We start from the raw sequence: 16177 nt of genomic DNA, 5'->3' as shown, positions 1-16177 counted from the left end.
ATTTTACAATGAAAGGAATGTGACACAATATAGTATTTTATCAATTCTAGAATACATGTTTCATTTTAACATCTCTGAAATCATGATGTATCCTACAATCTATGGCTCATTATGATTTTATTGGGAACATTTTGATGCTGTTGTTTCTTAATGGTAAAAAAAGTAGCGCATTTAATAATTGACGATATCTTAGATTCAATGTAATTAACATATACAGTTTTTCTTTACACGAAAGTGGAAGTATTGTGCAACTTGTCTTCTTTACTTCACGATATATTGTGAGCAACTTTCCAAACCTTGATTATCCTTCCAAAGCATTTTTAGTGACTGTATAATATTCCTTTTGTTGACTGTTGTCCATCAATTTGACAAGTGTTATATTTTCGATATCAAGGTTGTTTCTTACTTTTCCTAGTAGATCTTTCCTTATGTCTCTAATTATTTATTAAAGATGAACTAGAAATATATATTTTGGATTCAAAAGACATTTTTAAGGCTCTTAATATAGATCTCCAAATCACCCCACCAAAGGGGATCAAACCAGTTTTCTCCATGAGCAGTAGAACATTTGCCTCCCCTTCTCACCCCTGGCCAACACAGAAAGCTATCTTTTACTTTTGTATTTTCCAACTTAACCTTTAAAACTTATTTTAGCATTATTTTGTTTTGAAATTTTTTATTATTATTAGGGAGATGAAAGGGCCTTAAAAATATGTTTATTGGGGAATTCCCTGGAGCCCCAGTGGTTAGGACTCCGAGTTTCCACTCCTGGGGGCCCAGGTTCAATCCCTGGTTGGGGAACTAAGATCCCGTAAGCTGCACAGTGTGGAAAAAAAAAAAAAATTTATTGGTCGTTACATTTCTTCTTTTGTGATTTGTCTATTTTATATTGATGCCCTCATTTTAAAATTATGTGTAGCTCATTTGTTTATTACTTCTTAATGTTCAAGACTTCTAAATTTTCTGAATTCTTTTGCATCATTTTGGTTTCTTAGCTCATTGGATTTCTTTTTTTTTTTTAAATATTTATTTATTTGTTTGGCAGCACTGGGTCTTAGTAGCGGCAGGCGGTGTCTTTAGTTGCGACATTCAAACTGTTAGTTGTGTCATGTGGGATCTAGTTCCCTGACCAGGGATTGATCCCAGGCCCCCTGCATTGAGAGTGTGCAATCTTAGCCACTGCACCACCAGGGAAGTCCCCAGCTCATTGGATTTCAATTCTTTTATAGTTCTCAATTAGTTTTGACTTTCTTTAATTTTTCATGTCTTTTATATTTAAAACTATCCATTTTTCTCATTTTACATGTATCTTTTAAAATGATGTCTAAGCTTTGAGTTTCTTTTTCTTCTTTTACTTTACTTTTATTCTAGTTACTTATTGTCATTGCATCATTCATTTTCCTTTTTTAGCTTATTTAGTTCATTTCACATCAAATGGAATGAGAAGATAAATGGTTTTAGTCTTAAGTGTGACTCAGGCCTCAGCAAGGAGATTGGATCCTTATCTTTTCTCTGCTTGGTCTTGGAAGGACCCTTCCAACCCTCTGAAGTACAACCTCCATCTTTTCCAAACTGTAAAATCAATCAGTTGGTTAACCCAGTTGACCCACAGACTAAGGTCCATGGGGCACAATTTATTACAATATGAATAAAATCATATCATCACCATCACCTTCAAACAATACCCACAACCAAAAGATACATGGTCAACCTGGAATAGATTCCAAAGAATTCACCAGGGGCATGAATTTGAAGCATGTTTTACAGTAACATTGAAAAACTTCTCCTGATAGCCATCTACCAATAACAAACTGTCATTTGCAAGAAAGAGGGTTCTGAACTTTTTCTTTTTTAATTGACAGAAGAGTAAGAAATGGGCACCTTGAGCAGAAGATACAGAGTCATATTTCAGGTCAAAATGCGAGAGATAAAAAGTCCTAGCCAGAGCTCAAGCTATTTAAGAAGGTCTTAGATATCCTTACCTTTAGAGACACCAACTCACAACATGTCAAAGTGTAGTTTTGCTTACCACTTCTGAATGGACTTTTATAACGCTGCTTTTGAAACTGTTATTACATTCCAGTTTGCATTTTTGTTTTTGTTTTAAAAAAATTTGGAACTGTTAAAAGGTGTTATCAGTCCCAATCCTTTTCCTGGGGTACCTGCAAGCTTTTAGGCCTTTGACACTGAGCTTCTATTGCCTGATAGGTAGAACAGGGCTGTTGGCACACTCTGGAGATGGAAAGGGCTATTTCCAAGGTTGTATATTTCCTGGTGACAACCTGGCAGAGATGATGTACACGAAGAGTCGGGCCATAGAGGGGAATTGAGTCATATGAGCCTGAGGATCTCTTCCAGCCTGAGATTTCTGGGTTGCACCATTTCTTCAGTACATGCAAAGGACTCCAGTGCAGGAAGAGAAGGGTGCTAAGCTAATATAGGAATAAAGCTTGTTCTGATTATTATTTTATTTTAGCATCAAATACAAGATATGGCATAGGAAATGTGCTTGTGGGCATCTCTAGAAGCCAAAAATACTATTTGATTATTCTTTTTTGAACAGTCCCAGATGTCTTGAATTTAGAGTATATCTAGCCTACTGGTCCCTAACCTGAGTCCACGGATCCTTAGCTAAGGAAACACCTATAATTGGGGGATCAAAGTTTATGTGGATGTGCATGCATGCTTTTTATTTCTGGGGAGAAAGTTATCTCTTACAAAATGATCCTCAACCCAGAAGAAGGTCGAGACCCATTGAATTCATACAATCCTCTCTTACAGATGAGGAAACTGAGGCTTAGTGAAGCTTTCCCCAGGTCACAGGAGTGAGTCATAGGGCAGGTATGAATCTCCCAGGATCTTGTCCGTCATCATTTCTCACTGCCCCCCATCCCCTGACACACAACTGGGCCCAGCACTGCCTAATTAATTTTCTTTTGTTCTTGTCAGTCCAATTAATATTATTTAGCCTTAATAAAAGAAAGAATACACACCCATCAATTTCAGAAGAATAAACATCTGGTTCTGGGGCTTGAGAATGGTTAGATCCAAAAACTCATAGGTAAGAAATAGAAATATACATATGATTATACAGGGAAAAAAGTGCTTATAATAACAAACCAATGTATTAGTTTCCTACTGTTGGTGTAAAAATTACTACAGATTTAGTGGCATAAACAACACAAACCTATTATTGTACAATTCTGGAGGTCAGAGATCTGAAATGGGTCCACAGGTCTACGTTTCCTAGACTTTTCTAGCTTCTACAGAATGCCTGCACCCCTGGGTTTTATCTTCAAAGCAGCTACGTAGCATCTTCTCCTCCTCTGATCTCCTGCCTCCTTCTTATTAGGACCCGTGTGATTACGTTAGGCCACCCAGATGACTCAGGATTATCTCCCCATCTCAAGTTCCTTAGTCTTAATTATATCTGCAAAGTCCCTTTTGCCATGTAAGGTAATTCGCAGTTTCCAGGATTAGGACATTGCCATTTTTGGGGGGCTATTTTTCAGCCTACCACAACCAATAATATGAATTTCCTATTAATCCAATTTATCACAAAAGATGTTAAGAAGTGGCAATGATAGTGGATTTTTTTTTTTAAGTTCTTGACCAGCTCCTAAATGATTCTGTTTAAAGAGTTGAAAGTGCCCAAGAGAATATGGGAATATCTATCTATCTATCTATCTATCTATCTATCTATCTATCTATCTATCTATCCGAGTAGGGAAAAATAAAGATGAGAACATGAGAAAAAGAAAGGTATTTAAAAAAAAATTACTATCAGCTGGGCTTTTTTGAAAATCAAACCAACTATGAGCTTCTTCGGGTCCCGTGGAGAGAGTTGGGCTTTCAGCCCATGTAATTCTATGTGGGCCCATGGGAACACCAGAATTAACCATGGCATATGCACAAACAGAAGTGTAGCCTTTAATCTGGTAACAGCTGGTGGGTAGGTGGTGAGGGATAAATGATGCTATAAATGGAAATAATTTAATAAAGGGATTAGAGAAATTCCTGAACAGATAGTTCAGAAAATGAGTAACTGTGAAAGTATTCAGGTTACAGACTTAAACATTGGCACTTGATTTTAAGGATAACCACAGTAGATTTAGAAATATGCTTTTAATTTGGTGCTTTAATTTAGCTGTGCAGGTCAGACGTGTTGAAATGTCATATGACCCGTTGTGAGCCGTGTTGCTAAATTTTGTTAACTAATCCTTAAATGCAGAAGTTTGGGGATAATAGCCTTTTAAGCATAGATTAGGTCAAATGCCATGTTGTCCCCGTAACAATGTCACCTTCACTCATTTGTCTCTAAAGATGTATTCTGAGCCTGGGAAGAGGGGTTTGGTCTCAGGTAGAGTGTGGGAGGTGCATCCGGGTCTGAGTGGGGCGTGTGAGCCCTGTCCTGGGAGTCGGGGCAGAGAAAACCTTGAGAATTGCTATTTTAATGAAAGAGATGTTGAAAATAAATAGGTAATCCCTAGGTCTGACCTAGGGATGCAGTACCACCTAACTTCTTCTGCTAAGGTAAATAATCATGCAAATGTGAATCCAGTGATGCCCCTTAAGTGTTGACGTGGGCCATTTAAAAAGGACATTAGGTAGATGCCATAGGGAAAAGCAAGTGAGTGTACCAACTCTGGCCGTGTTTCTCCTCTCTGCAGAAGCCTCCAGTGGCTCCCCTCTGCTGCAGAATAAGGACTTGCTACTGAGAGTTGCATTCCAGGTCCCCCACAGTCCGGTCATTTTTCCAACATCTTTTCCCCATACGGTGCATCCTATGATCTGGTCAAATAGCTCTTCCTCTCTCCTATATGTGCCTGCCCCGACTCCTCCTGCCATGGAAGCCTTTGATTCGTGCCAGCGCCTCTCCATGGTGGAAGAACTTGACCTTCTGAGTACAACTCAGCTCATCTTTAGAGGGTCAGAACAGTGCCTCCCCCCCTTCTCGGTGATCACCTTCCCAGATTCCTGCCTCCCTCACCTTGAACCCTGCAGCAGGTTCCCAGCACTCCTGGATGGCATGCCTCACCTTGCTTATATGTGTTTATGCCCCAGCCCAGCCTTGGGACTGCTTGAAGGCAAAGTTTGTATCTTTTTTATCTTTAAGGCCCTCTGTCACCTAGCTCAATGCACAGCACATAATAGAAGCTCAATAAATATTTTTTAATACACTTAAAATTTTTTAATTTACTTTTTAAAATTGAAGTATAGTTAAAAAAGAATATAAATAAAAACAAAAAATTAAAAAAATTGAAGTATAGTTGATTTACTATATTAGTTTCAGGTGTACAACATATTGATTCAATATTTTTATAGATTATACTCCATTTAAAGTTGTTACAAAATAATTTATATTTCCCTGTATTGTACCCTTATGGCTTATTTCTTTATAGCTTGTTTATTTTATGCATAGTAGTTTGTACCTCTTAATCCCATACCCCTATCCTACCCCTCTTACTTTCCCTCTCCCCACTGGTAACCACTAGCTTGTTCTCTATATCTGTGAATCTGTTTCTGTATTGTTATACTCATCCATCTATTTTATTTTATTTTATTTTATTTTATTTTTTATTTATTTATTTTTATAAATTTATTTATTTATTTATTTATTTATTTATTTTTGGCTGTGTTGGGTCTTCGTTTCTGTGCGAGGGCTTTCTCTAGTTGTGGCAAGCGGGGGTCACTCTTCATTGCGGTGCGCGGGCCTCTCACTATCGCGGCCTCTCTTGTTGCGGAGCACAGGCTCCAGACGCGCAGGCTCAGTAGTTGTGGCTCACGGGCCTAGTTGCTCCGCGGCATGTGGGATCCTCCCAGACCAGGGCTCGAACCCGTGTCCCCCGCATTGGCAGGCGGACTCTCAACCACTGCACCACCAGGGAAGCCCCCATCTATTTTATTTTTTAGATTCCACATATAAGTGATAACAAACAGTATTTGTCTTTCTCTCTCTGACTTACTTCACTAAGCATAATACCCTCTAGGTCCATCCACATTGTCGCAAATGATGCCCAATAAATACTTGTGAAAGAAGAAAGAGGGGAAGGAACAAGGAAGAAACACGGAATTTTAAATATTGTAAAGTTCTCTGGGTACTTGAGGGATGTGATGTTCTTTAAGACATGTGCCCTCCACCTCGATTTTTGAGGGGAGACCACCTTGCAGGATGAGAGTTTTTAAGCAGCCCAGGAAGCCAGCACTGCTGGTCCAGTTCTCTCTGGTTGTGTTCTTGGAGGACTCATCCACCTTGCAGGCACCTTCTATTTGCATTTATCTGTCCAGTAACTGGTTATTTCCATACAAGGAGCTGAGCAGCAGCTGCCTTTCCATCCCACTTGACTCTGACAGATGACATAGCCCAGGGCTGCAGAGCAAAAAGTGAGCGGGGACCCGCTGGCTGGGGCAGGGCACACTCAGGGCTGCAGGCAAAGCAGGTAGGCTTGGTGGCTTCCTCTGCCTTCTGTGCTGGGAGCAGTGTCAGCCATCAGGGACCCCTATGAGAATAATATCCCTGTGAGGATAGTGATGACCTGTACTCTAAAGGGTTGCTGTGAAGGTTTAACACAAGAGAATTGCTACAAAAAACATCTCTTTCAATTGCAAAGCATTGTGTGAATGAGACTCTTATGGGGACTGGAAAAATGAGACTAAGTAGGAGAAATGAGGCTTGGTGAAGGTCACCAGCTAAGCTGGCTGGAAGAAGCAGTCTTTCTCCTGTAATCTAAAAAGTGGTTTTAAGTGAGGGAGGGATAAATTGGGAATTTAGGATTAACAGACACACACTACTATATATAAAACAGATGAACAACAAGGACCTACTATATAGCACAGGGAACTACATTCAATATCTTGTAATAACCTATAATGGTAAGGAATCTGAAAAAGAATATATATTATATATATGTATGTATAACTGAATCACTTTGCTGTATACGTGAAGCTTAGAAAGACAAGGACAGCCAGTACCCGAACCCCAGTCTCCCAAAAGCCAGTGTGGTGTCCCCCAATCACAGGTTTTCTCCCTCCATTTCCAGCCTTGTGAATGTTGTGTGCCACACCTGCTTCAAGAGGCAGGAGAAGCTCCATCGCTGCGGGCAGTGCAAGTTTGCCCATTACTGTGACCGCACCTGCCAGAAGGATGCTTGGCTGAACCACAAGAACGAGTGTTCGGCCATCAAGAGATACGGGAAGGTGCCCAATGAGAACATCAGGTCAGAGCTGGGCCCCGGGGTGGGGACTGGGATTCCCAAATGTCAGGCGGGGGATGGCGGCAGGGACAGCATGCCCAGGTCCAAGCAAGCTGGGATGAGTGCAAATCAGGAAAGAGTCCCAAAGAGACAGGATATGGTCACTTCTTCCATGCTCTCCCTTGGTCTGGGAAGCCCATCTATGAGGGGATCTCCACTGGTGGAGCTGCTTGCAGACTTGTTCCGTGTGGCTCCCCAGTGTTTAATTTTTTAAAAAATTTTATTTATTTTATTTATTTATTTTTGGCCGTGTTGGGTCTTCATTGCATGTGCGGGCTTTCTCTAGTTGCGGCGAGCGGGGGCTACTCTTGGCTGCGGTGCGCGGGCTTCTCATTGCGGTGGCTTCTCTTATGGCGGAGAGCAGGCTCTAGGCGTGTGGGCTTCAGTAGCTGTGGCGCGCAGGCTCAGTAGTTGTGGCTCGTGGGCTCTAGAGCGCAGGCTCAGTACTTGTGGCGCACGGGCTTCGTTGCTCCTCAGCATGTGGGATCTTCCTGTACCAGGGCTTGAACCCGTGTCCCCTGCATTGGCAGGCGGATTCTTAACCACTGCGCCACCAGGGAAGCTCCCCAATGTTTAATTTTTGAAAACTGATCTGCCTGTGTCAAAAAATTAATGAGTGGCAGAGAGTCGCCAAAGTGTCCCTTGGTCACAGGCTTTACCTTGTGGGCGTGGGCTGCCTAGTAGTTAACAAGTGGGCCTTCTCTGCCCTCAGAGTGAAGTAAGGCCCTCTGTCTCATACTCCAAGCTCTGTACTTTCTATGCTGCATAGCACAGGGAGATCAGCTTTGTGACGACCTAGAGGGGTGGAATGGGGAGGGTGGGAGGGCAGCCCAAGAGGGAGGGGATATAGGTATACATATAGCTGATTCACTTTGTTGTACAACAGAAACTAACACAACATTGTAAAGCAATTATAATCTAACAAAGATGTAAAAAAAAACAATAAAACCCCCCCCCAAAAAAACAAAAAACAAATTTCTGTGCTTTCTAGGGCCCTCCTCTTGTCCCACGTTAAGCCCCCCTTCTCCTCCAGAGCCCTCTGCTCCTTCCAGACCAGGCCTTCCTTGCCCCTGCTCCCTGCATATGCACGTTTGGGGCTGCCTCAGGGCCTTTGCTTATACTGTTTCCCCTCCTAGATTGTCTTCTCTGCCTTCTCTCTATCTAATCATTAAGAATGTGAATAGGGGCTTCCCTGGTGGTGCAGTGGTTGAGAATCCGCCTGCCAATGCAGGGGACACGGGTTTGAGCCCTGGTCCCGGAAGATCCCACATGCCGCGGAGCAGCTGGGCCCGTGAGCCACAACTACTGAGCCTGCGCGTCTGGAGCCTGTGCTCCGCAACAAGAGAGGCCGCGATAGTGAGAGGCCCACGCACCGCGATGAAGAGTGGCCCCCGCTTGCCGCAACTAGAGAAAGCCCTCGCACAGAAACGAAGACCCAACACAGCCATAAATAAAAAATAATGAATAAAATTTAAAAGAGATAAGCAAAACATTCTCTCTATAAATTTGATCTTTAAAGAAAAAATCTAATTTGTTTAAAAAAAAAAAAAAGAATGTGAATAAGTTCACACATGATGTGGACATCCACTACCTCACTTTGTCTCCTAAACACCTCTGTGTTGGAGGAGGTCATTGAGAGGACATGACTTCCGGTTGACCTGCAAGCTGCACCCAGGTAATCAGAGGCTCTTCATCCCCTCCCCTGTCCTTGGAATGTGCTCGCTTGCCTTCCCCGCCACCCAGAAGCTGCCCAAGAACGTGGCATTGAGATAGTAATGTGGTGTTGAAATCATCTGGAAGGTATGACTGAACCCAGTGAAGTCCTCTTTATAAACTCTAAGATTTGGCTGGCAGGGGCCAAGATCTTTTTATCTGTGGCCGCCCAAGACAAGCCTCCTAAGTAAGTCCCCTGATGATTCAAACTGCCACCCACCAATCTGGAGTGGTCTACCTCTCTTCCTGCCCTCTGTGGATGGGGGCCAGTTTGTGAACCAACACTCTGCAGGTTAGCATGGCAGGGGGTACATATTATCCTCACTTTACTTGCCACTGGAGAGGTTCAGGGAGGTCAAGTGACTTGCCCAGGGTCACACAGTAAGAAGTGGAGTCGTCAGACTGCTCCTCCAGTGCTCATCTTAGCCACACAGTCAAGAGAGACCCAGGCTGCCGCACCTCACTGGGTCCCCAGACCCCTTCCATGATTACCCAGACCCACGTGACCTGGCTTCTGCCCACCTCTCCACCTTTATGTGCTTTCCTCTCCTTGCTCCCGCGCTCCAGCATCTTGCTGTTTCTTTTTCTTTTTTTTTTTAACAATCACTTTGTTATTTATTTATTTATTTATGGCTGTGTTGGGTCTTCGTTTCTGTGCGAGGGCTTTCTCTAGTTGCGGCAAGTGGGGGCCACTCTTCATCGCGGTGCGCGGGCCTCTCATTATCGCGGCCTCTCTTGTTGCAGAGCACAGGCTCCAGACGCGCAGGCTCAGTAATTGTGGCTCACGGGCCCAGTTGCTCCGTGGCACGTGGGATCTTCCCAGACCAGGGCTCGAACCCGTGTCCCCTGCATTGGCAGGCAGATTCTCAACCACTGCGCCACCAGGGAAGCCCAACCTTGCTGTTTCTAATCATGCCAAGCTCTTTCCCTCTTCAGGGCCTTTGTACTCGCTGCTCTTTCCCCATCTGCACAGGGCGGGCGCTTGTTCACTCCGCTGGCAGCCAGGGGGTGCCTTGTCAAGCCTCCCCCGATCACCTTGGTTTCCCCTTCCCCAGCCACTCCCTATCAGGTCACCCTGTTTGATTTTGGGCACAGCACTTAACAGTAGTTTAGATTATCTTTTCGACTTAGGTCTCCCCCACTCTAAGAAGCTTCATGCTACAAGAAATTCCATCCGTCTAGTTCAAAACGGTGTCTTGGGCCCAACACTGTGCCGGGCGTGCACTAGACACTCAGCAAGCGTTTGCTGAACGAATGACTGCAGCGAGGCCTCTCTAACCCCGCCCCTCCGCGCAGGCTGGCGGCGCGCGTCATGTGGCGGGTGGAGAGAGAGGGCGGCGGGCTCACGGAGGGCTGCCTGGTCTCCGTGGACGACCTGCAGAGCCACGTGGAGCACTTCGGGGAGGAGGAGAAGAAGGAGCTGCGGGGGGACGTGGACGCTTTCCTGCAGTACTGGCCGCCCCAGAGCCAGCAGTTCAGCATGCAGTACATCTCGCGGATCTTCGGCGTGGTAAGGTTTCTCCCAAAGCGGCCTTGCGGGTGGGGTGGCGCCTGGGATTGTCCGACGAAGGACCTTCCAGATGCTGCCAGGTCAGAGTGGAAGGGGAGGCCAAGAGAAGCGCTGGAGGGGCACAGAGACCTCACGTGACGAACTTTCACCCAGTTCTCTTGCTGGTCTGCCTTTACTCTGAGGTCATTCCTGCCGTGGCTGAAGTCAGCACCCCAAGCGTAAACTACTCATTAGCTCTGAGCGGTAGATTTTGATGCTGATTTACCTTCTCGTTCATCTGCACTTCCTATATTTTCTCTTCTCCACGTTGAAAACGAAGACGCAGTCACCATCCCTTCTTGCCCACCAGTCACTTTGGAAATAAGACTCTTCCTTTTCCCACATCTGATGTGCTGATCATGGGGAACCAGGGAGAGGAGAGTAGGGGCTTTCTGGAGGGCACTGCCTTGAGCAACCTCTCCAGGCCTCTTGAAGCCATGAGGGTCTGGGAGGAGGGGGTGGGAGCCCAGTGGACCTGCAGGCTCAGGCCGTGGGCTATGGGGGCATGTCTCCCATCTGGCAGGCCTGGCCCCTTCTGGGGGGCTGGCGAGTGGGCTGAGGAAGGGGTTATTGTGATGACAGTAGCATGGTCACACTCAGCACCGCTCACCATGTGCCGGTGCTTCTGTAATAGTACGAGTTCTCCAGAGAAATAGAACCACAAGGATGTATTTTGTGTGTGTGTGTGTGTATGTGTGTATATATATATATATATATATATATATATATATGTATATATATATATATATATATATATATATAGTATATTATACTCTATGCATTATCTTATGGATAGCATATATATATATATGGAGAGAGAGAGAGAGAGAGAGAGAGAGGGAAAGAGATTTATTTTAATGAACTGGCTCTTGTGATTGTGGGAGCTGCTGGTAGGCCATCAGGCTGAAGACCCAAAGAAGAATTGCGGTTCAAGTTCAAAGGCAGTCCACTGGCAGAATTCCTTCTTGCTCAGGGGCAATCAGTCTCTGTTCTATGAAGGCCTTCAACTGATTGTATGAGGCCCACCTCCATTGTGCAGGGTAATCTGCTTTACTCAAAGTCTACCAGTTCAAATGTTTATCTCATCCAAAAAACACCTTCACAGAAACATACAGAATAATGTTTAACCAAATATCTGGTCGCCACAGCCCAGCCAAGTTGACAGAAAATTAACCATCATAGCCTTCCAGATATTATTTTATGCAGTCTTTCCAAAACAAGATGAAGTCCGTGGTTTTAACATTCCTATTTTATAGAACAGAAAGCCTAGGGCCAGAGAGGTTATAGGACTGCCAAAGGTCACACAGTGAGCTGGTGTCCAAGGAAGGTCTAGAAGCAATCTGTCTGATGCCAGAGTTTCTACTCTCACATGTGGAGTTTCTATGCTCCACAGCCTTGGTGTGAATGGGTGTCATAGACTATCTTGAGTATCTCTAAGGTGGTCTGGGGACTACAGCCAAGGATGGTGTAATCACCAAGGTGTAGAGCTGAAAGGACCCATAGAGATCATCTAGTCTAACTTATACAACCTACAGATGGGAAAATAAGAACTCAGAGAAGAAAGAAATTTGCCCAAGGTAACACAGCTTATTAGTGGTAGTGACGGGCTTAACTTCATGTACTTGCTGAATGACCAATGAGATTGATGGAGAAAGTGACTATCCTCCAGTATCAATAACAAATAGCTGTGTGCTATACAGATCAGTATATATCTATAAATGTATATTGTGTTATAAATATTATGGATAGCATGTATTTATATATATGATTTTTACATTTGGCAGAAATTTGTGTACAGGTATTAATGTATCCTAGGTAATATTTATTCTTATACATTTTTTTATACTCTGAGAGCAGACATTTGGAATCATTTCTATAAAAAATAACTTTTTTTAAGGAAAAGGAAAGAAATCAGGTGCCGTATAAGCGGTAACCAATTTGATTTGCCTGGCATTCAGAGGTAAATGTTGCACTCATCAGATTTTAAAATTGTGGACAGAGAGTACAAGGTATCCACCAGACACAAAATAATCAAAAACAGATGTTAATTTTATTTTATGAATAGTTGCAGGAGTTGAGAGTAGTCAAAGGTAGCAGGGGAGACACACACACACAAAGCAGAGAAGGGCACAGAGAGAGAAACCAAGAGAGACACTGGGGAAGACTCGTGAGACCCAGAAACAGGAAAAAGGAGAAACTTCTCAGACCCAACATTTCCATCTTGGGTCTTTTTTTTAACATTTTTTAATTTTTATTTTATTTTATTTTTTGGCTGTGCCACGCGGCTTGTGGGACCTTAATTCCCCGACCAGGGATTGAACCTGGGGCCCCGGCAGTGAGAGCACCAAGTCCTAACCACTGGACCACCAGGGAATTCCCATTTTGGGCCTTTTTAGAATACAGCTACCCAAAATTTTCAAGATGGTGGTGCATTTTAGCAAATATGAGACTCTCCCACGGTACTGATCTTGAGGGTCATTTGGAGTCACACAGAGAATAGGAGACTGACTGTTTTGTTTCCAGGCTCTCTAAGCATTTCCAGGATGAGATCAGGTTTTCTATTTTTTAAAAAACTTTCAACAGCTGGAGGGTGTTCTGCGCCAAGTCTATGTTAGCTGACTCTCATCTTTTCCCCTGGGTAGATTAACTGCAATGGTTTCACGCTCAGTGACCAGAGAGGCCTGCAGGCAGTGGGCGTGGGCATCTTCCCCAACCTGGGCCTGGTGAACCATGACTGCTGGCCCAACTGCACGGTCATATTTAACAACGGCAAGTGAGTATGTCTTCAACTTGGGTTGGTATGATGGGGATGGGAAGACCTTATGGTATTGTCTCTACACTTGATTTAAACCAAAAGTAACCTGTTGAACCTGAGCTAGCATGGATTTCAAATGGACAGAAAATAGAAATCTTATTCTAGAATAATTGTGAATAGGAGAAACATAATGAGGAAGATGGCAAAGAATTCCACATAAGTAATTTTGGAGTCTCTGTATGTTTCTTGAGGTTGCCTAGATATGTTAGATAAGCCTCTAACTACTACATAATTTAGAACTTGAAGCCTGGGATTTTCTATCTAGAGGTCATTGCAGAACATCATCCACTGAGAAGGCGCTTGGCAGAAGCAGTCAAGTTCCCAGCAGAAATCAGAAGGCACACTCAGGGGTTACCCTAAGAGAATTTAGTAAAAGGACAATTGACAGAAGTGTGGGTGGAGTCGAAGAAATTGACAAAGAATGGTGAAATGCCCAGGGTCTAGCGACAGAATGAAACCATTACCACCTTTTGACCTGGAGGGGCAATGGAAGAAGTATTGTTCTTGCAGCTGGTGAGAGCTGTAGCCAGGGGAGGGGGCCCTTTCTCTCCCCCCCCACCCCCGCTCCAACAGCTTGGCTGTACCTGTAGAGAAACCAGCCACTGCTAGAACCATGGCGAGGCAGAGGGAGAGCCAAGAGACTAAATACCCCAGCCTCTCTCTCCTCCCATCTTCTGATCTCCTCCCATTGGCCAAACCCCAACCAGAAGCCAGAGGGCCAAGGAACCTGGGTGATGAAGCCCTCAGAGGTCAGCCCTGCCCCCTTGGAAGGCACAGATCAGGGGACAGAAGGGCAGAGAATGGAATTTGGGGCGGGGTGCAAATGGAGAAGAGTCAGCAAACAGGATGAGCCCCTCGTTGTCTATGGCTCAGGCTGGGGGGCTTTGGGGGAATGAGGCCTAAACAATATTTCTTTTGCTCTTAGAGACGAGCTCTTATGACAGGTGCAAGTTGACTCTAAGCCGTCAACAATGAGCAGCTTTCCCCTCAAAGATAATGGTTTCTGGTTCTCAGCCAAGAATCAAGCTTAAGCTCCAATAGAGTGAGGGCTCTGATTTCCCTTTTCCTTCCTATTTCTGGAAGCAAGGGCGTGCATGACAGTAGGCTTTTAAGCACTTGAGAAAGTCACTCAAGACAGGACAGCTCATTTTGGACCCAGATGATTATCTTTCCCCAGCATTTGTTTTTCCCTTTGTAAGCCTCTTGGGGTCACTGGCCTGGACCTCATGGAATCCTCCCCAGAGGAGCTGGTGTCTGGAGTTACCCTGGTTGGCAGAGAAGATCAAATGCACATGTGGGGCTGGTCTTTCTGGACACCACTCCCCGAAGTGGTGGTGACCCAGAGCTCTTCTTGTCACCACATGTAGCAGCCGCAGGAACCTGGAGCCCTTTCTTCAGATCATCACCAGTGCCCACTCTGGCTTCCACACATCCACTAATTTCGAGCAGCCACATTGTACCCGAGCTTCTTGGATGTTGCGCAAGGGGTGACTGCAGTCACTGTCTAGCTGCCTGCCATAGCGGAAAGAACACTGGACGTGGTGTTAGGAGCCCAACTCTAACCCCAGTAATTTCTGCATACTACCTGTGTGATGGGTCTCCAGACACAGTTCAAACTGTTCCCAAAATAGACATTCAAGGAGGCCACCCTTATTTGTCCAAGATGCTTGTTAGTGGGATAATAATAGCCTCCCATGTGTTTTCTTAACACTCTACTTTTATTTTATTTTTTTGGAAGAGAATGCCTCAAGGAAGGTTTATTTCAGTAGAAGAGAAGGCTGAGCCAGGGTTTGAATCATCCAAAGATCACTTGATGCTGCTTCTTGGTGGCAACACAGCTGGGGACTTTAAGTTGAAGCCCTTATTGGTGTACCACTCAGAAAACCCCAAGGCTCTGAAGGGGTACTCCAAGCCCGATTTGCCCATGATTTGGCGCTCAAACAAGACTGGGCAACCTGGAGCATCTTTCATGAATGATTCACATTCATTTTTTGCCCTGCCATTGAAAAATACTGTAGCACTCTACTTTTAAATGCATTGTCTCATGACGGTCTCATTACCAGGTTACAGATGAGAATACTGAGGCCCAGGGAAGTGAAGTAACTTGTCCAGGGCTGAGTCCCTTTGAACTCAGAACTTCTCATTCCAAATCCAGTGCACTTTCCACTATACCAGGCTGCGTCTTGTCAAGGGAGCCCAGCTAGGAGGGGCTGGGATAGCGGTGGTTGTGATGGCCGAAGCTTTGATGGCATAACCTGGAGTACTGTGCACCCTCACTAGCCATACGGGATAAGCCAATGGTAATGATTTCCATTTGGGTGTCTGTTTTGTTTTTCAGTCATGAGGCAGTGAAATCCATGTTTCACACCCAGATGAGGTGGGTCAGTCTTTGGAAACATCCCTGCTGCTCTGACCCATCTCCCTCACTTGCCTGGTTCACTGGGGCTGCCCCTTCACGAGACTCCTTGGCTGCTGTCTGTCCGTAATGTCTTTCTGCTCCCCAGAATCTTGTCTTTGCTGAATGCTGCGTGTTTAATGCGTTTATATTTATCATGTTGTTCCTCACCCACCCACTACCTGCTGTGCCTACGCTTCCCTCTCTTTTACGCCTCATTTCTCTCTCTCCTCCAACCTCAAAGCATGAAGGTCCTTTCCAGTCCACATCATCTTAGCAAAAACCCACACTGTCCCTTTAAACCCTGCTTATCATGAAATGAGGACTGTTGTCATTACTGACCTACTAAAGGACTAAAGGTTTGTTTATAACCTCCAACTTCTCACTCAGACTGGTTCTGAAAATGGTACCCATAACTGCGATGTTTTTGATAAATATTTTTTCATAGTATT

General features: G+C 44.5%; 1 protein-coding gene across 2 annotated transcripts in view; it reads left to right on the top strand.

The window, feature by feature from the left end:
- The window catches only part of SMYD1 (SET and MYND domain containing 1), a 39300-nt gene that overhangs the window by 4972 nt on the left and 18151 nt on the right, over nt 1–16177 (top strand). The window contains exons 2-5 of one of the 2 annotated variants that reach the window (XM_082357867.1): nt 7041–7217; nt 10263–10476; nt 13158–13288; nt 15669–15707. In XM_082357867.1, coding sequence (XP_082213993.1) covers nt 7041–7217; nt 10263–10476; nt 13158–13288; nt 15669–15707 — 561 coding nt within the window. The remainder of the gene's footprint in view (nt 1–7040; nt 7218–10262; nt 10477–13157; nt 13289–15668; nt 15708–16177) is intronic. The other variant, XM_082357868.1, reaches the window with a different exon arrangement.

The sequence above is a fragment of the Balaenoptera borealis genome (genome assembly GCF_965194805.1).
Source record: "Balaenoptera borealis genome assembly, chromosome: 15".
Classification (NCBI taxonomy): domain Eukaryota; kingdom Metazoa; phylum Chordata; class Mammalia; order Artiodactyla; family Balaenopteridae; genus Balaenoptera; species Balaenoptera borealis.
This window is presented reverse-complemented; position numbering and strand designations above follow the sequence as displayed.